The sequence below is a fragment of the Stegodyphus dumicola genome, chromosome 3 (assembly GCF_044657685.1).
Source record: "Stegodyphus dumicola isolate Sdum_Otavi_A_Nest chromosome 3, ASM4465768v1".
Taxonomy (NCBI): domain Eukaryota; kingdom Metazoa; phylum Arthropoda; class Arachnida; order Araneae; family Eresidae; genus Stegodyphus; species Stegodyphus dumicola.
This window is the reverse complement of record NC_140770.1, coordinates 147,526,365-147,548,004: the sequence shown is the minus strand read 5'-3', so window position 1 is coordinate 147,548,004 and position 21,640 is coordinate 147,526,365. Positions and strand designations below refer to the sequence as shown.

At 35.1% G+C, this 21,640-nt stretch overlaps 1 protein-coding gene across 2 annotated transcripts in view; it reads right to left on the bottom strand.

Annotated features, from left to right (window-relative positions):
• The window catches only part of LOC118194085 (PDF receptor-like), a 583,685-nt gene that overhangs the window by 59,238 nt on the left and 502,807 nt on the right, over positions 1 to 21,640 (bottom strand). For both annotated transcript variants that reach the window (XM_085813435.1, XM_085813434.1), the window contains exons 5-7: positions 10,414 to 10,543; positions 6,786 to 6,942; positions 126 to 256 (exon numbers count right to left, since the gene is read on the bottom strand). In XM_085813435.1, the coding sequence (XP_085669561.1) occupies positions 126 to 256; positions 6,786 to 6,942; positions 10,414 to 10,543 (418 nt within the window). The remainder of the gene's footprint in view (positions 1 to 125; positions 257 to 6,785; positions 6,943 to 10,413; positions 10,544 to 21,640) is intronic.

The following is a 21,640-nucleotide window of genomic DNA, read 5'->3' as shown; positions in this document are numbered from 1 at the left end:
CTATAGATGCATAAATTATCTTGATAAGAACATTTGTAAATATAGCTAACAACACATTAAAATAAGCTCAAGAATTTTATAAATTCTTTTTTATTCGAATTTATATTATGCATACAGTTACGTACCACAAGAGCGACGATCATGGGCCCGGTGATGAACCAAACGAATGGTGAGTGTCCATAACCTTTCCAGCACGGTCGGTCCAAATATAATGCCATCAGCAGCAACCATGAACCCACGCAAACGAATGGTATACCTGTTCAAAAAAATAGTAACGGCAATTTAAAAAATAAAAATAAAAATCTGCAAGGTTTCAAATTTAAACGGTCGCCCAAAAGGGTTTATTAAGGTTTTTTACGTTCTCGCAAGGCTCCCAATTTACAAGCGTGCTGTTATACTCACTCCTGCTATCCCCCCCTTTTTTTGTCTTTTTAGCTTTATTATTAAGCATTACTTTCTTCGCATTTACGTCATATACAAACCAACAGCAAAATTACAAACATTTTAGAAGGAGCATAGCAGTATACGTCTAGAAAATATCCGAAACATCCTTGTGCGCTTATTTCCCCCCGACAATCACAGCTCCGCAGACACTCCCGTGTACACTTACGTATTCGACTCTCAATATTTGCATAATTTTTGGGCAACATAATTAGTACCTTCGGTTCAATATTGTTGGTAAAAATAGACATAATTGACAAATTCTCGTAATTTTACGCTGTAGAGACATTAGGATTTTTTTTTTTTTTTGAAGCAGGAGTGATGAATAATGAGCAACGCCTTCGCTGGATCTCTCGAATACGCGCCGAGCGTGCTGACCACTACGCAACAAAGGCATGCTAAGAAGGAGGAAGAAATACACACACGACAGTATATACGTGTATACACTATGCACGCAAACATGAACACATAAATACAAAAAGCAAATGTAGATATCAAAAAAGTATATGTAGTGAATTTTCACGAAAATAAAACGATATTTTTTAAACTTTAAAATGAACTATTGATAACGCATTCATACGCAGCTAACATTAAAAATATACATTAAAATAATTTTTAAATATGCCTTGATTTTTACATTCTATAAAATATATTTACTTAGCGGTATTTTAATTTTTGATATTTACTACTTATGTTACTTAACTTTAGTGTAGAATACCTTTTAAGGAATGGTAAAAAAATGCACATGCAAGCTTTTTTGTTCTTGCAAACAGTTCTAAAATGCAAGTTACTCGCGAGGTTGCATTATTTTCGAAAAGATACATTGTACATGTGTGTGAGAGAGATATAATTCAATTTATTCTACTCAGAAAAGAAGACGATGGCAAAGAGTTTCTAACTGTACTCGAGCTTCATGCGCGCCAGAAGAAAGAAAATTCCTTTATCTAACAGTGCAGCAACAACTTCTTTTATCGAGTAATGTATTATAATGTTAATAGGCTGAGGATGTAAAATGGAAGAAATTTACAACTTTGCAGTGGCATCATTTGCTTCGAGTGATGGATGATCCACTTTCAGCGATGTAAGAGGAAAATGTTTGAGAATAAACCATCAAGGACAAAATAAGTATTCGAAGAATCTTGAGTGTAAGAAAATAAATTTCTGTTAAAGACGTTTTATTTTTTAGCTTTATCTTCTCTGATATAAAGGTGCGAATTTCATTTATCTACTCTAAAAGTCTTTAAAAGAATTACAGATCTTTTATGAAAACATGCATTTACACATTACTCTAATAAATTAATAAATTCGTAAAAAAAAAAAAAAAAAAAAAGAAAGAAAATCTGAAAGGTTTAGATTTTAAATTACGTTTTTTGAACGTTTTGTGTGTTACCTTTATTTATTAAATATCATGTTCTTCGCACTTAAACCATAAAATTAATTTCAACAGCAATATCGCAATATAATTTTAAAATGAGCCTATCTTTAGAATTTCCGATACACAGTCTCGTGCGCTGCAGTTAAAAATGTTTTTTGCGTACAACGTTGCCATGGCTCGCTTTAAAATGTTTGAGTTTGCTCATCAGAAATTCGTTAAAGTTTTACAAAATATGAAATCGATAATAAAACAAATTGCAAATTTGGGCTTCCAAATGCCCATATTCGCAGTAGGATTACGTCATTCAAAACTGGATGGCTCTAGGTACCGTTATTTAATCACAATGCGAGAAACATACATACATTTATGCAAATTCTTCATTATTTAATTTCTTCAAGTATAATACAGGGCGATAATATTGGGTGGCAACAGTTTGAAAAATGAAACGGACATTCAGAAAATGTCCATTTCGTCTTGCAAAATCGCAAAACGAAAAAAATTGTCCTTGAGTGACAAAGCCCCTTTGGACTAAATTTGTTTATGCCAACCTGCGGCTTATAGGCGCTCTTAAAACTTTGCACTTTCATAACGTTGCAATAGCCGTTAATTTACGCTATGGTGACAAAGATGGCAACGTTTCGGGCTTTTATTGACGAATTTTGGACTTTTTCTCCATCAACACATAACGAACGTTTATTTTAACAGGATTTTTTTTTTAATTGGCAACGACGAGAATACAGAATTCTAAGAATGTAAATGATCATTCGCGCTTTAAGTTTTTGTATGGTGATGCCAAGTAAAGTATTTGCGTTAATCTAAGTACATATTTATCTTGTATATATAGTCGTATTTGTATATTTGCTAAGTATATATTTGTCGTATTGGCTCAAGTAAATGTCGAATCTACACTTATGATCAATTTAGATAATTATGAAATGACAGAAATTGTTTTTGCACTTAAATGTCTTAGCATGAGTTTACCACAGCAAAATATTTAATTCCATTTTATTATGCCCCTTAACAGGATGTTAAAGGGCATAATTAAATGGAATTAAAGATGTTCTGTACTTTAAGAAAAGAGGATAACTTGTATCTGCGAGTTAAAACTAATTAATTTTTATTGAAAAGGGCACGCATTTTTTAAATCAAGGAGGAAGATTTCCTTAGTTCAGCGCATATTCATTATTTCGCTAGCAGAATTTTTGTCTCTGATCTTTTGAGAAAGTTCATTTACATGACGTCATTGCCTGTCACCCAAGACGAGTGTGTTTAGAATCTTGAATTAATTTCTTTTAAGCATTCTAGAGGGACTGAAGATCTATATTTAGAATTCTTATATAAATGGAGTTAAATTACTAACTCACTTCTGCAAATGTAAGTGCGTTACTGCAAGCAAAATTACAATTTTCCCTTTTAATAATTATATTATTGATAGCCTCATAAACATGTATAAATCAAAAATCTAATCTCCTGATTCTCTCGCTGAACAATATTGACAATTTCAATCTCACTACTTTTGAATAGCTTTGGCTTTTAATACGGCCAGAAGCGGTGGTCATTTTGCTTTGAAGCCACCGTTGGTACCTTCTATAAAGTGAGCTCCTATAGGCGGTTGGTACTTCCTATAGGCGGCCACCGTTGATACCTCCTACAAAGGGACAATTTTACATTCCCATGCCTTCTCCGGGGTTCGAATCCTGGCTCTTTGATACGGCACTCAGAGTCACTAACTAGAAAATATTATTATGTAAATATTAAGGTTATAGTTCCGACATGTTCCGGATTATAGCGTGTACCTTTAATACAAAATGTAAGATCGAAAATGACGGGCGAACGTTTCACGTCGGATATAGAAATGACAGATTTAAAAATAAAGAAAAGATGAGGATGCAAAAATTATATTTCCACATGTACCTTACTGACCTTTGTTTAAAAGAAATGACATTCCCTATCATCTTCAAAAATTTTCTTATATGATAACATAAAAAGTTTCTTATATTCATCTTCCGTTACATCTTCAGGCACATTTTAGAATTCGGTTTCATCTTCACCATCACTGTTATTCTGATCCATACATAAATAATCATCTTCCGTTCCATCTAGATTGTTAGATATACTACATTTTTAATGACTTTTGAATTATACCCAGTTTAATTTCCTTCCGCACTTTTATTATCCACTCACACAATATTTCTACGACTGGTATGACGAACTTGGCCTCCTTTTCTTTCCTAAATACGCGAATTCATTCGGGTTCGAATTGCATTATTACCTCAAATAATGTCCCCCTTTTCTCGAAACACTAGAATAATATTCCTGTGCACATTTGCATTGAATACAATGCACCCTCTTTGCAGAATTATTTATTCCTCAATCATTTCTCCTACACATATTTTTCGCCTAATTGCTTTGTCATTTCAGTCTGCCATTGCTCCACAACCTGGTAAAAATTTTCAAAGGAATGACTTCGAAAGATAAGAGCATCGCACATGCATCTTTCTGGTTTGTTCGTAAAAAAAAAGGTGTGAGTTATACGGCGAATATACCTAAAAAACTAAAAAAATGTAGTTTGAAATTATAGGGGCGCGTTATACGCCTGATATATAGTATATGCAATAGACAGCGCTGCACAAGCAGGTGCATCTATATGTGTTAAAAGTTATCCCATTCCCAAATGCGTTTCCTCTTAATGAAAACGGTTAGCACGTCCAGCTAATAAGTGGAAAATCCTTGGGTCAAATTGCGGCAAAGGAGTTATTCATATTAATATATTTCTTGGTCAGAAATGTAGTACCTGAATTGATATGGTGGACAACCTGGATTCGGTCGAGTCCTATTTCATATTACACATTCCCTCTCTAATCACGTTTTTCCTCTCGCTCTCGTACGTAATCCTTAGTTCGCATACCTATAAAGGTACACTCTGCCCAAAACAAAACAAAACAAAACAAAACAAACAAAAAAAAACAAAAAAAAAAGAGAGAGAGAGAGAGAGAAAAAGACAGTTTTATATTTTCTGTTCTACTGCTCCGATTGACGAAATTTAACTTGCGTTTTTTTTTTTCATGTCTCAAAAGCGCGACTTAGGATATATATTAGATTCCCATACAGTATTATTGTAACATTCTATAGCATTATTCTAAAGTAACAGAAATAAAATATGATACTTTGCTTGTTAAAATTCCTGAACTTAACTTTGATGCTACTCTCAGGCAAGTGAGATAAGTCATAAGAGTAGAGAGCGTTCTTAACAAATGATTCATCGGGTTTTGAAATTTTTTAATTTACAAGTTATGAATTGTCTGCGTTCTTGACATTCATGCAATGAAGAAACTGTCTTAATTTTTTTTTAGTTCGCCTGTGCAAACTTTCTTGTGATATATCGTGCAACAAGTATGAGTTCCATCTATAAGAATGGCGAATTTACAACAGAATGCGTTTTTGTTTCCTAATACGCAAAGTATTTATCTATTATTACTGCGAAATATGCATTTGGAAGGCAGTACGATGTACCAGATATACCAAACCACCAGAACATTCTACGATGACATCGACAGTTCAGAATGATTAATTGCTTACTTAAAAGTAAGACATCTCGACAGTCAACCGTTTCTAAAGGAACAGCACAGAAATTCGAAAGAGTTTTGTGTCTAAACCACAAAAATTAACAAAACGGACTAACCAAGATCTTAGAATTTTCCAGCCAATTATTTGGAAGAATTTTAAACCGGCTACTGCAATTGAGGCCATCATTCTGCTACATTTATAGATGTTTTAGCATAACACTGCAAGACGAGGATTTTCCAATCATTTAATACTCAATGAAAAGCGACATTACGAAGCATAGCAAATTGGTTACTATTGTTGAACAGAAACGGAACTGGCCAAAACGAAACGTCTTTTCTGTCATTTTTCTGACAAAAGTGTACGAGCTGTCTTTCATTGAAGATACTACAAATAAGTCGTATCTTGATATTTGTCAAGTGAAAGATGATTCAGAAACTTTAACGTTCCCGCAAGATGGGGCCCCATCTCTTTGTTATGATGTAGTAAGTCTCTATCTAAATGATGAGGTCTAATGTTGTTGGATTGATCATCCCGGAGAAGATGATTCAGCATCGTTCAAACGGCTGTCAAGGTCTCCCGACTTAACGCCCACCGATATTTTCATTTGCGATTATTTAAAGAGAATATTTATCTGCTCCGATTGTCAACAACAGTCGAGTTCCAGGATCACATAACAGCTGCTATGGTAACTTGTCACTAGGGAAATATTCTAATTCGTGTGGGAAGAAACGGAGTACCTCTAAAAGAGAGTCGTATATAAAAGAACTATGCATAGAACGTTTATGGTGTAACTAAAACGTCTGAGAGCTTTTTTACTTTATTTCATGAAAGACTCAAGTTTTTTTACTTGCAATACATTACGAAATACAGCAATCTGAACCTCAATGAAACATTTTTAATAATTCTATATGTTATTGCGAGTAGGATAAATTTGAAGAATTTAATGAAATATAAGCAATACAGTATACAAATTAGATAAATAATAAGCAAAATTCTTCGCATGATTTGTAACAATTTTTTATGTCACATAATTTTAAGCTCATTTATGATAATAATAATAATAATAACAACAATGGATTCTTAAAAAATGTATTTCGGGTATTTGGAAACTAAGTTACAAATAATTTTTACATTTTATTCAGTTTACAGAAGAAACAAAAATTCCAGGAAGATAAGAAATAAAGCTTACGAAGTTCCAATCATTGTGAAAATAATTTATCTTCTGACCTTCAGATCATCAACAAAATTATCTTCTAAACGTGAGAAATATAAATGCTTTTGTCAAAAACGGAAACTGGGATAAAATTCTTCGAGATTTTTTTTTTCTCAAAATTTTACAACACTGTTTTAATAAAATATGTAAAGAGTTAACTACACAAGCGTAAAAAATTCTGTAACTTACCCCAGCCTATAGCGTAATAAAGTTTAAAAGGCGGCTCTTGCTGAAACACGGACACTGTGATGCTACTGTGAAGAAGTAGGCCTTCCACAAACATCCAGTGTATACATGTCATTGCCGAGTACATCTTCAGAACTAGGACGGCCTTGCACAACCAGTCCTACGAAGAATATTCAGAAAATACAAAATTTAATGCTAGTAAAGTAATATGGATGTAGGACTTCACACAACTTAGCAACGTATCAAAGCTACACGTGGCTTTCATTACGTATAATTGTGTTATGTGTTTAACAAATGTACTGTATGTTGATATTATGTAAAACTAGCTGAAGTCCCCAGTGTTACCCGGACTTTAGAGTGAAAGAACCTCATTTAGGGAAATGGGGGTAGTTTTTTAGAAATCTCAGCTAAACATTGATTTTCCCTTATTTTGGTTCAAAATGAATTGTGCAGAATTTTATTAAACTGTAATAAAACTGTAAGTTATGGTAAAAGTAACACGGCGCCATGTACCGGTTTTAACAAAACTGGCGCTTCGTTATCGGTAATGTCTTTTTTTCGGAAATGAGCTTTTGTTGAGGTATGACTCAATGATTCTACACTGTTCTTGAAAGTTCTACCCTTTCCTAAGGAGTAAACGAACACGGCGCCATCTAACGATTTTATAAAAAAATGATAGCGGAAACGCAACAACGGTGACGTCCTTTCAAAATTGAAATTGAGTAGAACTATTAATTTTTTATAAAATAATTCTAAATTCTATGCTTAGCTTGTGTGACTTCCATGATAATCGGCAAGACATGAAACTAAGATGTGTAACGTGAGCGAGCGCACCTATCTACTATAGAGTGGATCTTTGGAAGGTAATCTTTTGAAATATTTTGCAGACAGTGAACTTCTTCTTGTTTTGAAGATCAAGTATGCATAATTTCTTCAAGATCGGAATAAAACAGAAAATTTGTATGAATTATAGAGGACAAACAAACGGACATTCTTATGTGTATATATTGTAATGTATTTTGCAGTAATTGACAAAGGCAATCTTCTTATTAGAACATAAATTTTATTTCTAGTTCACGGTGATAGACAAATTTTATACAATTCTTAAGTGGCAAAATTTTAATACTAGCTGGTAAAATCTTCAGAATCCTAATCTTTTCAAAACAATATCTCACGTTACTGAGTAACGATTTAATACAAATATGGCGTTGCCACTTCAACAATAATTATATTTAGTTATTAAATAACAAGATATTACAATATATATATATATATATATATGTATGTATGTATTTATTATATTGTTACGAAATGCACAGGTGTGGCAAGATGGCTTCCCCGCAAAGCAGTTTTAGGATTGCCATAAAATGGCAAGGGAAGGTAGGGTTGTCACATTTGACGAGAAATCGCCCATTTGGCGACAAAATTGGCGATATACCATGGACGGATGAAGAACCTTCTGGAACGAATTCTTACCGGCTTAGCCCAGAATGTTCTCGAACACAAGCCGAAAGCTATATAAACCCTGCTGGTCCACAGTCAGTTAGTGTGTGCCTCGTCGAGAAGGCGAGTCAGAGTTCCTCGTCTAGAGTGCGAGTTAGTTAGTATCGAGTTGGTGTCTCGTCTAGCGACTCAATCCCTCGATCGCGTTGACAGCCGGGCAGCGAGTGCCGAGTGGGTCGTCGAGTGCACCGAAAGAGTTTCGCAGTGTATCGCGGGTAGTGCATCGTCGAGAGAGCGAGTTGAGCTCCAGGAACGACTGAAACGAAGAGTCGGGAGCTGTGCTCGTGTGTCGTCGACTGCATCACGAGTTGTAGCATGGAGAGTCTCGAGAGTACGCGGATTTCCGAGAACGACCAAGCAGAGTCGGGAGCTGTACTCTGGTGCTTTGCAGGAAGCTGTCTCCACCGTTGGTGCCTGACAGTGTGAAGGCTGTGTCGCTGATTGTCACAGCGTATTTATAGTAGATCTTCGACGACTGTAACAGTGACTTTGGAGCTGTCCTGATTAATATTGGTAAATAAGTGTGTTTCGATACTTCATCAAGTGTCGTCCTTATTCACTCCAAATCTACGCGAACCTCGTACGAACGTGAAGGTAGAAAATAACGTAACACCTGGTGTCAGAAAAGAAAAACGCAACAATATATATATATATAATAAAGAAGAATATATGGAATAACATGGACAGGCTTTGCTGCGCAGTTAGAATGATAACACTCGCCGAAAATTCACACATAATTTTATTCCTTGATAAATAATTCTTAGGATATGTATGCTTCTTCATTGCATAACATTATTGTGAGTGCGCTATGCACCCCACAATTTTATATCGTGTGGGTCACACGATATAAAATTATCACACAGCTCACTAAAGCTAAAATTATATATTCCTTTATAGTATTATGTATTATGTATGTATTCTTCTTCATTGCATAACATTATTGTAAGTGCGCCGCTATGCACCCCACAATTTTATATAGATTACATTTTTAGAACAATGGACAATAGCTAACAAATGAAAAGCGACACGACAGCTAGCGAAAAACCGTCATTTCGGGGAGAGAGGTAAAATCTAAAGTGCGCAGTAATCCAGTATGGAAGCTCAACAAGAGAAAGGTTTAGATACCTCTAGTTTAAATTAGAACTTTGATTTATATACTTTTTATCTTACATATTAATTGCGCAGAATGTTGATTCATAATGAATAAGAAAATGGCAGCCAAGGCAGATTAAATCTTCATTTTTATTTCAATATACGTGTTGCGGCCACAAACTATTTGGCGCACTACTCGAAACGTTTACATTTTTGATAGCTTTGCAGTAAGTAGAGAGCAGCAGACAGTAGTTCAGCTAGGCTGAAGGGTGGAAAGCAAGTGCCTTGTGTTCAGAATGAAATCTTATTTCAGACTGAGTTAGCTTTGGTTCTCAGTGCACTTTGATTGGATAATTAATACTGTTGCAAAATTATTATTGGCTGTTTGAGTTTCACCTCATCAGTGATATGTAACAGTCATGGATTAATCTCAAATGGCCCAGTACAGAAAAATGTTACTATTTTTAGAAAAGAGAGTGGAAATACCAAATTAAGCATTAAGGGGCTATTGCTAATTTAAATTATAATTTATCTTTTACATTTTTTTAAAATCTTAGACACACACATATACCCAACCACTTACCCGGCTCGCCGAGCTCTGCTTTTTATTATCACACAGCTCACTAAAGCTAAAATTATATATTCCTTTATAGTTAAATTATTACTTTAACGGGTTAACGCCTCAGTTCCATAATTAATAAAAATGTCTAATCCATAAATTTTGCAAAACAAACAATGAAAATATTTTTAGAGCATTTTCTTAGTTGCTACTTAACTGAGCATCTTATATATAAATTTCCCAAGCTTAAAAATACATTTAAAATTTGGAACATCCCCTTATAATACAAAATGCTTTTCAAGAAAATTAATATATAAATAATGAAATATCCACTTGTTACCCAGAAGTTTTTTTTTCGTTAAATTTTATTATTTTGAAAATGACTGTAAAGAACTCATTCATAGCATTATGTACTAGAACTTATTTTTCATTGGAGTGTAAAATAATAACCTTCCAAGTAGGAAAATAAAAGCTTACTACTTCTCGAAACATTCCTTCCACCGTTCGGAATATCCCAGGCAAAGATATGGCCAACATCATTACAGCATGCAAAATGAGAGAAAGCACCAAATTCCGATGGACACGAATACGAGAACACTGAAGCGTCCTGCGAAAGAAAATGCGAGGAATTAATTCGAGAATAAATAACATAACTACTCTTTAATAGACAGCACAGATTCATATGTCAAACTGCCATGAAATAAGATAAAATTCCTTTCGACCCACAGATTGAATTATGAAGACATAATACATATTCATCCATGTATCTAGAGAGCAATCATCCATGTATCTAGAGTATCAATCCATGTATCTAGAGAGCAATCATCCATGTATCTAGAGTATCAATCCATGTATCTAGAGAGCATCATGTATCTAGAGAGCAATAACAATTCACTAACATTTCTATTTTGCTGATATATGAAAATGTTTTTTCTGGCAATAGTTCACTAATAACAAAAGATCAAAAAATGTAAAAGATGTTTACGATTCTGATTCCTTCTTCCTTGCACGAAGGAAAGGAAGTATTGTAGACGTGAAGAGTTTCGAGTTTTAGATTTCAAAGGAAATATCCATTTTGTTCGTTATCGCAACCATTTTGAATTTTTTGGCAGTGACGTCTGTATGTAAGGACAGAATAAAGAACTCTTTCCAAAACAATTTGTAAAATGAATTTAAAATAGACGTTTCCGTGAGCGTCTGAACGTACGTACGTATATATGTACCTCACATACCTGAAAATTTTCGTGATTTTTCCCATGTGTAACGCGGATACGAGCTAGATTTCCTTGCAAAGTCTTCCACTACAATCTTCTTCTCTTAGACAGATAGCTATCGAGTGCTTAGCCATAATCAAATAAACCAAACCGAAAGTGCATACCTGAAAAACGGTTAGCCGTAGAACATTCAAATTTTGTATATATATGTAAAAACTATAACATCTAGTTGTGCGTCTCCATTTTTATTGCAATTGGGAGTACCAAAAGTGTATATCTTTGGTGTATCAAAAGTGTATTGGGAGTATTAAAAGTGTATATTGGGAGTATTTGGTATTGGGAGTATCAAAAGTGTATACCTCCATCTATCCATATATATATAGAGGTGGCCAAAATTGTGGACACTTTTGAACATTTTTATGCTTTTGAACTTTGTATGCTTATAGAAAACGTTACGTTTCACAAAATGCAAACTTGTATATATCATTTTAAAGAGAATTTATTACCGAATTCAATACAAAACACAAAATTCAATTATTTGAAATACAAAAAAAGTTAATTGATAATAGTTATCGATATACATTAGATAGTGATGATTGCAGTGAGTTATCAGTATTTAGTAGGGTACCCTTTATTTTTGATTGCAGCTTCACATCGACGTTTCATTGAGCTGACAAGAGTTTTTAGCTCTTCTTCCGTTATTACATGTTGCCAGGAAACAATTATAGCCTCAATTAGTTCCCTTTATTTGATGGGCGCCTCATTCGGACAAGAGTTTTCAAACGGTGCCACAAATTTTCGATAGGATTGAGGTCAGGACTGTTTCCTGGCCATGACAACAATTTAGTGCTCTTTGTACCAAACCATTCTTTCGATATTTTGGCCGTGTGGCAAGGAGCAGAATCCTGCTGAAAAATAAACGAAGCATTGTTGGAAAAGAGATCTCTGATGGAAGGTAGAAGTTTTGGTTCTAGAATAGTGTCAATGTATTTTCTGGCAATCCGTGTCCCAGCGATGACATGAAGGCGACCAATACCATCTGATGACATGTATGACCAAATCATAACACTAACTGGGTTCTTCACAGTTGCTTGAATGCAATCAGGATGTAGCTATTCTCCTATTCTACGTCTTACATATTTTCGCCCATCACTACCGAATAACGATAACTTAGTTTCATCACTCCATATAACTTGTGACCACTGATCATCTGTCCAATTAATGTGTTCCTTTGCCCACTGTAGTCTTTTTTTCCGTTGCCGAAAATTAAGATAAGGCTTTTTTCGTGGAATTCTACCTCTCAGTCCAACATCTGTTAATCTTCTCCTGATTGTTCTTGAACTGACAGAAACACCAGCATCATTCAGATCACTTCTGATGATTTTTCTATCTTGGAGACATAGTCTTTTCATTCCTCTGTCATCAATAGATGTGGTGCAGCTTTTTCGGCCTTTTCCTTCTTTGTTTTTTAATGAATTTGTCTCCTGATATCGTAAACAAAACTTTCGGACTCCAGATGTAGTCACTGAACCACCCACCGGTCTTGCAATTTCAGCATAGGAAAGACCACTTTCTCGTAACACAATAATATTACATCTCTCTCTAGGTGTCGAACTTGGGACCTCCCGAATACGCGTCGGGTCTGTTTCCAGTTACACCAGGAAAGCATGCTAAAAGAAGGGGGAAAATACCTTACCCCCTTTTAAAGGGAGACTGGGGATTAGGGGCCCAACTCCCAAATCCTGGTGACGTCGAATTATCGTCTATCACCTTTTAGTTCAAGTGCTACTGTAGAGTCATTAGGCCTTTTTTGAAGGACACGTGAAAAATGTGCAGTTCCTTCGCCGGGACTCGAACTCCGCATCTCCTAAATATGCGTCAGGTGTGCTTCCAGTTACATCCCGGAGGGCATGCGAAAAAGGGGGAAAAACACCTCATAATCTTATTACTCTAACCTGTGCTGTCACTTCTGCTTTCCAGATCCACCGGTGGCCGAGCGATAAAAGTGGCTGTGTACTGGTAGTTTGACTTGGTTCGAACTGGCTGACTGCAAGGGCGTTTTCGTAGTTTTCGCCGTGTATAACATGAATGCGCGTCACGGAAGAAACTCTTCCAGGAAGAGTTTTCCTTAGAAACTCTACCAGGAAGCCATCCTTCGTCTGAGGTACATAGCCCTCCCGTGTTTTGCCATACTTAAATAAACCAAACTAAGCCAAAACACTTGTACTTTCTTTGGCTCCCACCAGGATGCAAACTAGTTAAGGCGTACATAAGAACCTAATCCTTGAAATTACGAGTAACATTTTGGCAGTCTCTTCGGCAGACTAATTTTTGTACTATTTATCGCCCAACTCTTAGAATTATACAAATCGATTTCATCCTTTCGGTAGGCGGTTGTTCGCGTATATTTAGAAGCTTTATCCAAAGCTTATATTACTGTTTTGGTTATGAATTTCAAACCTTACTTAAAGTTAATTGAAAATTTTATGTTCATTTAAACAGGCAAGTCGCGGTGACTGATTTTATAAAACATGGATCCTGCATTTGTTTATTTCAATTTAGAAGGTTTATTCTAAATCTTCATCTAAATTATAGTTGTTTCAATAATTAGATGGACGAGTCACGACTCGGTCTATATGGAAGATTATTTAGTTTGATAATTTTCAGAATCTCGCACGAACGTAATATCATCACTGACAGAACAATCAGTTAAATTTGCTACTTAAACGAAATATTTGTCGAATACATTCGTATTATTTAAGACTTCAGCAACAATAACCTATTTACATATTTTGTCTTTTAAATATACTCTTATAAAAGTTTCATAAGAAACATGAAATTTCAAAGTAAAAGACTAAATTTCGGTTTTTACTCCCTTGTTCAAAGTAAAGGAAGTATTGTAACAGCGAAAAATTTCGGGTATCATATTTCAACGAAAATATCCATATTGGACGCTCTCGAATCCATTTGAACGATGTTTTTGCCTCAGATCTGTACGTACGTACAGAATAAAGGACTCTTTTTTTCCAAAACGGATTGTAAAATTGATTTAAAATGGATTCAGAAAAGATTTTTTTCGTGAAGTCTGTGCATACGCAGGTAGATACGTATATATGTATCTCGTATAACTCAAAAAAGAGTAGCCGTAGAACACTAATATTTTGATATGGGACAGCTATAACATGCAGTTGTGAACCTTTCTTTTCCGTAATAATTGGCTGCACCAAAGGTGTATAAATATATATATAGATAGATATATATAGATAGAATGTGTATACATTCCCACTTTGTTGCCCAGCTCAGTGAGCTCAGATTTTTTATCCTTATATGTAGGTAAACTGTGCATTTTTTGTTTTAAAATGATTGAATTATGTTGTTCTTATGTTCTGATTAAGGTTTTTATGCCTTAAGTTAATCTGCATGCAATCATTATAGAATTATTAACAAAATCAATTTAAAAGTTTAAGTGGTGCTACTGTAAAGAGGCCGCCATTTGTTTAGTTGCAAAATCTTAGCAGAATAGTGAATTAAATCAATTGGTGCATCATATTCAATGTCTTTTAGCTTAGTGGAGCCAAAAGTTAGTTCTTAGTTTTGTACACTGTAAATTTTGTCTTTCTGCCCCATGGCCAAATTCTTTGTTCTTGCGTAGAAATTCTAATTCTAAAAATTATTTTTTAACTGTTTTTAACTGTATCTGATTTTTTGATTTTCTGTGTTTTACATGTTTTAATGAAGCTACTTTGCATTTCTCTAGTGAAATTCGATGAAAAAAGATTAAAGGAATGGCAGCAAAAAATAGATATGATTTAATGGGGCGTGCAAAGAAGTCTCATGTGGTGTCCACATCAGATGATTTATAAAAAGTGCAAGCCAGAGCTGAAAATTTTTAATATTTAAATCTTATTGATTGCTATATTGACCATTGATCGCGTCTCCAACTTATTTGCATACCACTTTCGAAAAGAAATTTTATCACATTACAATTGTACTCCAGACGGTTCAGTGCATATCAAAGAATCACAAACAAGTGTTAAATTTTTTTTCTTAAAATAAATTACCGATGCATTATCATATACTCGCCGACTTGTTATTTCCAGTGTGCTCAGCTTTTGGTTTATCGTCCTCTTATTTATGAGGTTAAAGTAACAGACAGAAGTTCTGATATCATTTAGTGAATGAGTTAACACGGATTCTTTATCGATTTCAATGACGCTTTAGCGATAAATTCATTTTCTGTTTTGAGTGTATGTCAAATAATATATAGCACTTCCACAGAATCACAAAACGCGAGACTTGTATGAATCGTTTTGTTCATTCGAACAGGTTTTAAAGCAAAACGTGCATGACATGTACGGTTCCGAGAGGTCCGCTCACCCCTGGGCTAAGCATCAAAGAAAGCAATGATGGTGTATTTAATACATACTGTAAGTTATTTTCTTCCTTCTTACTGCTTGAGTTCGTGGTGTAACTGGAAAGCATATCTAGCTAGCGATAGAAAATTCCGGAGCTGGAATTGCGGCGGCAAAGAATATCGCTGATTCTGAATGATTCCTGCTTAAAAAATTCTAAAGCGCTCTACCAGTGGCACCCGAACTAAAATGTAGTGAGTGATAATTCGTCACCACCAGAATTTAGCAACTTCTTTTCCTCCCCAACCGCCCTTTCAACGGAGAAGAATGTGAGGTGTTTTTTTCCTCCTTCCCGCGTGCATTCGTAGTGTAATTGGAAGCACGCCCAGCTAGCAATCGAGAGAAGCAAAGTTTCAGAAAAGAACATGTATGTTAAGAACAAAAGCTTCTCCAAATCAGAAGAGGCTCCGTCAAACCGCAATGGAAAAAAATATGTTCGAAGTTTAGTATACAGAGGCTATCAATCCAACCTTATTACCTTTTTGCACATTCCCTAAATGATCCAGCCTTAATATATTTTGGGGTACGTGAAAAATTAGTTCTCGAGCCGGTGTCGAAGTCACGTTTGTCAAGAACTCAAATTTCTAACACCATTTTCCCCCTGCCATCTCGACGTAAATAGAATCACTGATCCCATTAATAATCCTGAAGTTAAATTATTAATGGATTATTCATTTCCGAGTTTAAATTATGTTTCGTCAAAGAAAGAATCTTATACGTTCTTTGATTTTGTACCGTATTCCTCAGTTTCCTGTACACTGGGCACTTTGGCTGCGGGACCTGGCCAGAAGAAGTTTTTTCTCCGCGATATAGCGACACAGTAGTCAAAATTGGTTTACATACTTCTACGGAAGCTTTCTTTCTTTACATAAACGTATTTTGGTTCCGTCCTGCGCTGTAGAGGTTTTACGCCGAAATAAAATGCCTAATGGTATCGGCAATACTATGACTCAGCACATACATGTAACAAATTATACGAAGCATGACACACACACACAAAAAGACTAAGTATGTAGCTTAAAAAAAGAGTTGACAACAACTGTTTTGTTGACGTCATGCCGCACACCTCCTCTATCCATGCGGCCAGTTTTGACTTAACGGATCACGCCAATTGGGGTACTGCGTCATTGAGTGAACACGTGCAACTGCATTCTGCCGGAAAAATGCCTAATGTAAAAATCGAACAGCGAATCAACATCAGTTTTCCTGTGAAACTTAAGAATTCAGCCAGGGAGGAAACATTTCAAATGTTAACCGAGGCTAATGGAGATGAAACTTTGTCTCGTGCACATGTGTTTGGATGGCATAAGCGGTTTTCAGGAAAAAGGGACAAAGCACGCATGTCAAAATCAAAGCAATGGTAATTCTCTTCTTCGACATTAATGGAATTGTAATGATTAAATGGGTTCCTAGTGGTCAGACTGTTAATCAACACTGCACTGTACTATTAAAAGGACTTCGTGAAAAAATTAGGGAAAAAGGCCCCACTTGCGGATGCTGTTGCACCAGGACAATGTACTTGCTCACGCGGTCTATGTGTCAAGCGGTTTCTGACAAGCAAAAAAATTATCGTAATGGGGCATCTTCCGTATTCATCTGGCTCCATGCGACTTTTTTTATTTCCTAAAGTTAAATCTTGCTTTAAGAGACCCCATCTTACCTCCTGAAGAGGTTTAGGCAGAAAGGCAGAATCTCCTGAAGGGCCCTTCAAAAACCTCGTTCCAGAACTGGTACCAGCAATGGCAGCACCGAATGCAGAAGTGTGTGAATGCTGAAGGGAACTACTTTGAAGGTGATAATGTCACGGAGAACCGATTCTGTAAGAACAATTATTTACTGGACCAATCTCGGTTTTTTCTGTGTCACACCTCGTACATCCAACGGATTATTTGTAAATACCGCGAGAAAACGAAGAAATGGCAGAAAAGGCAATTAAATTAAAATAACTATTAGTAAAAATAATACACATCTCACACACTACACTCATATTATTCTGCGTGGTACTAAAACCTCGATGTACAGGGACTTCCCAGACACCCTCAGTGGTGTACTCCTTGCCAAGTTGATTGAATTACGAAGTTTGGTTTCAGCCTTTTGTCAGCCGTGTAATAGTCTAATGGAAAGTCTGATAGTGATTTTCTTCGTAAAATTCGAGTGTTAAATACTTTACGTTAATAATTTTCTGCTAGTTTAGATCTCGTAATTACACAGATTGTGGTGTGAGCACTATCTCTGTGGTTGTTAAGTTTGAAGTTTTAATAAAAATGTTTACTTAACACTCCTTTCGAATTCGCAGTTCCTTACTGAGCCGGGTCTCGACAGTCTCACACGAAATGTAGTTTAGTAAATGAGTAGTTCCATACAAAGCGAACTAAACTCTCAATAATATTTATCTACCAGTTCTAAGAGGCAGGGAGTACTAATAGTCCAGCTAAGTGAACTTGATAGCCCAGGTCACAGTTGGATTATTTCAGTACGGCAAAGCACTTTAGAGTGGCCATCTGAGTTGAAAAGAAGAGAAGATACTCCTTTATGTAGGTTCATTTCCTTACTTAAAAAAGCAAATATTTTGTGTGTTTGCTTGAAACTAGCTTTTGATATCAACACCGATATTACTCTCACCACTTCACACTTCAGACAAGATTTTGATTGAATCTGAGAAATGTCTATGGCGATATCCATAATACTTCTTCTCTTTAAACGATTTCTGTAGAAAATATTTCTTTAGTAAAGTTCTTTCAGTTTACGATTTTATGAATCGTTTAATTTTTTTCTTGCCTGATAAGGCAAGACTGACACACTTCTTCTCTCTACAACATCACTGAGCTGGATTCTGATCATAACCCAATTATGTTTACTCTATTTAATGTCATACACTATATGCCTCCACAGCCTACCAAAGTTAACTGGACGGATTTCAAATATATTTTAAATAACAATATCTCAACTACTGCAAATATGACTACTCCTGATTTAATTGATAAAGCCACTAGCCATCTCAGCATTAAAATTTTAGATTCCATCAACCAATCCACCAGAAATTCATCCAAAAAAGATTATTCGCTTTCAAATCATATTATCGAAGAAATTAGAATAAAAAACAGGCTCAGAAAAATTTGGCAAAGAACTCGTGATCAGACAGATCACATCAATTACAAAAGAGCTTATTATAAGGTCAAAAAGCTCTGTTTTGATTATAAAAATGATAGCTGGAATGACTATGTTGAAAGCCTATCCCATACTGATCATTCCATCTGGAAACTTGCTAAGAAATTAAGAAGTAATAATGAAAAAATTGGCCCCATTGAAAGCAATAGTAATATTATTCATCATCCTGCAGATATTGCTAACGAATTCGCAGATGTTTACGAGGAACAATTCACTATTAATAATATTACGCATCCAGAAGACAACAACATAAAAGAGCAAGTGCAAAATTTTCTCAATACCAATAGGAGCACAGCAAATCCTCCTACTACTCCATCAGAAGTTTCATTCATCATTAAGCAGCTTAATCCTCAAAAAGCCAGTGGATACGATAAAATCTCAAATACTGCAATACAAAATCTCCCTAAAAAAGCAATTATTTACTTAGTCAACCTTTTCGACGCATGTCTAAGAAAAAATTATATTCCAAATGCCTGGAAACTTGCTACCATAATCATCCTCAAAAAACCAGGAAAGGATAAAAAATTAACCTCTAGCTATAGGCCCATCTCCCTCCTGCCGGCTATCTCAAAACTTTTCGAAAAAATCATTCAAAAACGACTCCAGCAATATGCTTAAGATCATAATATCATCTCTCCTTTCCAATTTTGGTTTAAGAAAAACTACTCAAATATTCATCAAGTTTCCTGCATCGTTGAGAAGATCGGTGAAGCCTTTAATAAAAAGGAAACAGTAGCCGCTCTTTTCCTCGATATGGAGAAAGCGTTTGATAAAGTCTGGCACACAGGCCTCATCTTTAAGCTCATCAACTACAACTTTCCTGTTGCATTAATCAATATCATTCACAACTACCTGCAAAACAGATACTTTCAAGTACGCATTAACGAAGATTATTCTACAAAAAGAAGAATAAAAGCTAGCGTCTCTCAAGGAGGAAATTTGGCCCCGTATTTATATATAATCTATACAAACGTCTTTTCTAGCTACCCAGGCCCCGAGCTTGCACAATATGTTGATGATACAGCAATGTTTTCAATTTCTATCAACCCTCAACATGCTCAGCACAAGCTACAAAATGCTGTCGATAATATCCTTGACTGGCTGTAAAAATGGAAAGTTAAAATAAATCCACAGAAAAGTAACAATATAATATTCAGAAGAACCACAAGAACACCGGTCTGTGAACAACTTTACATAAATAATCAACCTGTAAATAGAGAATACACTGTTAAATATCTCGGAATCTACCTCGACTACAAGCTTAATTTTAAAGATCACCTCCAAGCTACAAAAAATAAAACAATGCAGGCTTTCATGAGTGTTTATTCTATCATCAACAGTCATTCCAAACTCAGCATCAACACTAAAAGAATTATTTATTTGCAACTTATTAGGCCAGTCATGCTGTACGGATCACCTGTCTGGGCAGCAGCTGCTCGTACAAATAGAAACCAACTCCAAGTTATCCAAAATAAAATTATTAGGACCATGCTGGGTGCCCCCTGGTTCGTCAGAAACGAAGTCTTACGTAGAGACTTAAAAATCAACACCATTGATGAAGAAATTCTTAAATCCAGTATACAAATTTTACAATAAAATGCAATACTATCCTTCAAATATCATACAAAATATAGGCAACTACGACTGTCTCATTGATCAAACTTATAAACGGCCCCGAACAATTCATCCCAATGTTCGGTGGTGACTTCTGTAAATATTCAACTGTAAATATTCATCATTATTTCGTTTTATTATTTAGCCAAGATTTTACTTCAAATTTATGAACTTTGAACTTTTATTGAAGTATAAGAGTTATTTAGCCAAGATTTTACTTTATTTACTGCATTTGTATTGGCTGTCAGCAGCCACGTCCATATAATGAAGTTTTTTATTTTTCATTAATTCTATATTATCAGCATCTTCATTATATTAATTTTGTACGCTAACTGAGAATATTAGTATATAATTCCAAGCGTCTGTTATGTATATAGTTGTACAATTATTTTAAAATATCGCAATTATGGCAATACAAGCTTTTCTTGCTCTAACCAATCAACATCTTGGTTAGGAATCACGTGCCCAGTGCCTATGCCTTCTACAATAACATCTTGAAATAACGCAACTCAAAACTGTTGGCTAGTGAAAAAAGGCTAGCGTAGAAAGTGAAATAATGTATTCCATTTAACAACATGTTTTTTTGGTTCTGGAATTTCACCGATTTGAACACGGTCCTAAGGCAACACGTCGCAGTTTTCAAAACCGAATAATTTTCATAACCAGAATAATTGATATTACCTTATCATCCCTATTATATATATTCAACACCTCGGCTAAAAAAAAACAAATTTCTCAAAAATTAATTTTAAGGATAAAAAAGTGCTCTAACTGTAAATTTCTCCATTTCCAGACTAATTTTTGTCTATATTTTTTAATGTAGGTAATATAGACCCAAATACCCTAAATTGGGCAGGAAGCATATATCCAAAATTGGGCAGGAAGAAAATCTTATCCAAGAATACTAACTATACCGATACGAGAAGCGTTGATAAAATTCAGTTTTAGAAATATACCTACTTTTACGTTTTTAATTTGCTTGTAAGTAAAGGAAGTACAGTAATCACGAAAAATTTCGGGTACCATATTTTTCACTTCAATAAATATCCAATTTGTCCATTCGCGAATTAATATGGACGGTGTTTTGCGTAACGTCTTTATGGACTTAAGAATGGCTGGAGTTAAGAGTAGGGAGAAAAACGTAAGCAGTACTTACATATTAGCGTAACCATCTTGGAGCAGTTTAGCGATTTTTTAGTTTAGCGGAAAAAAGAAGGATGACTTTTGACTGCTAAAAGTGATTTATTACCTACATATATAACATTATTTATATACAGGGTGATCAGCGAATAAGCC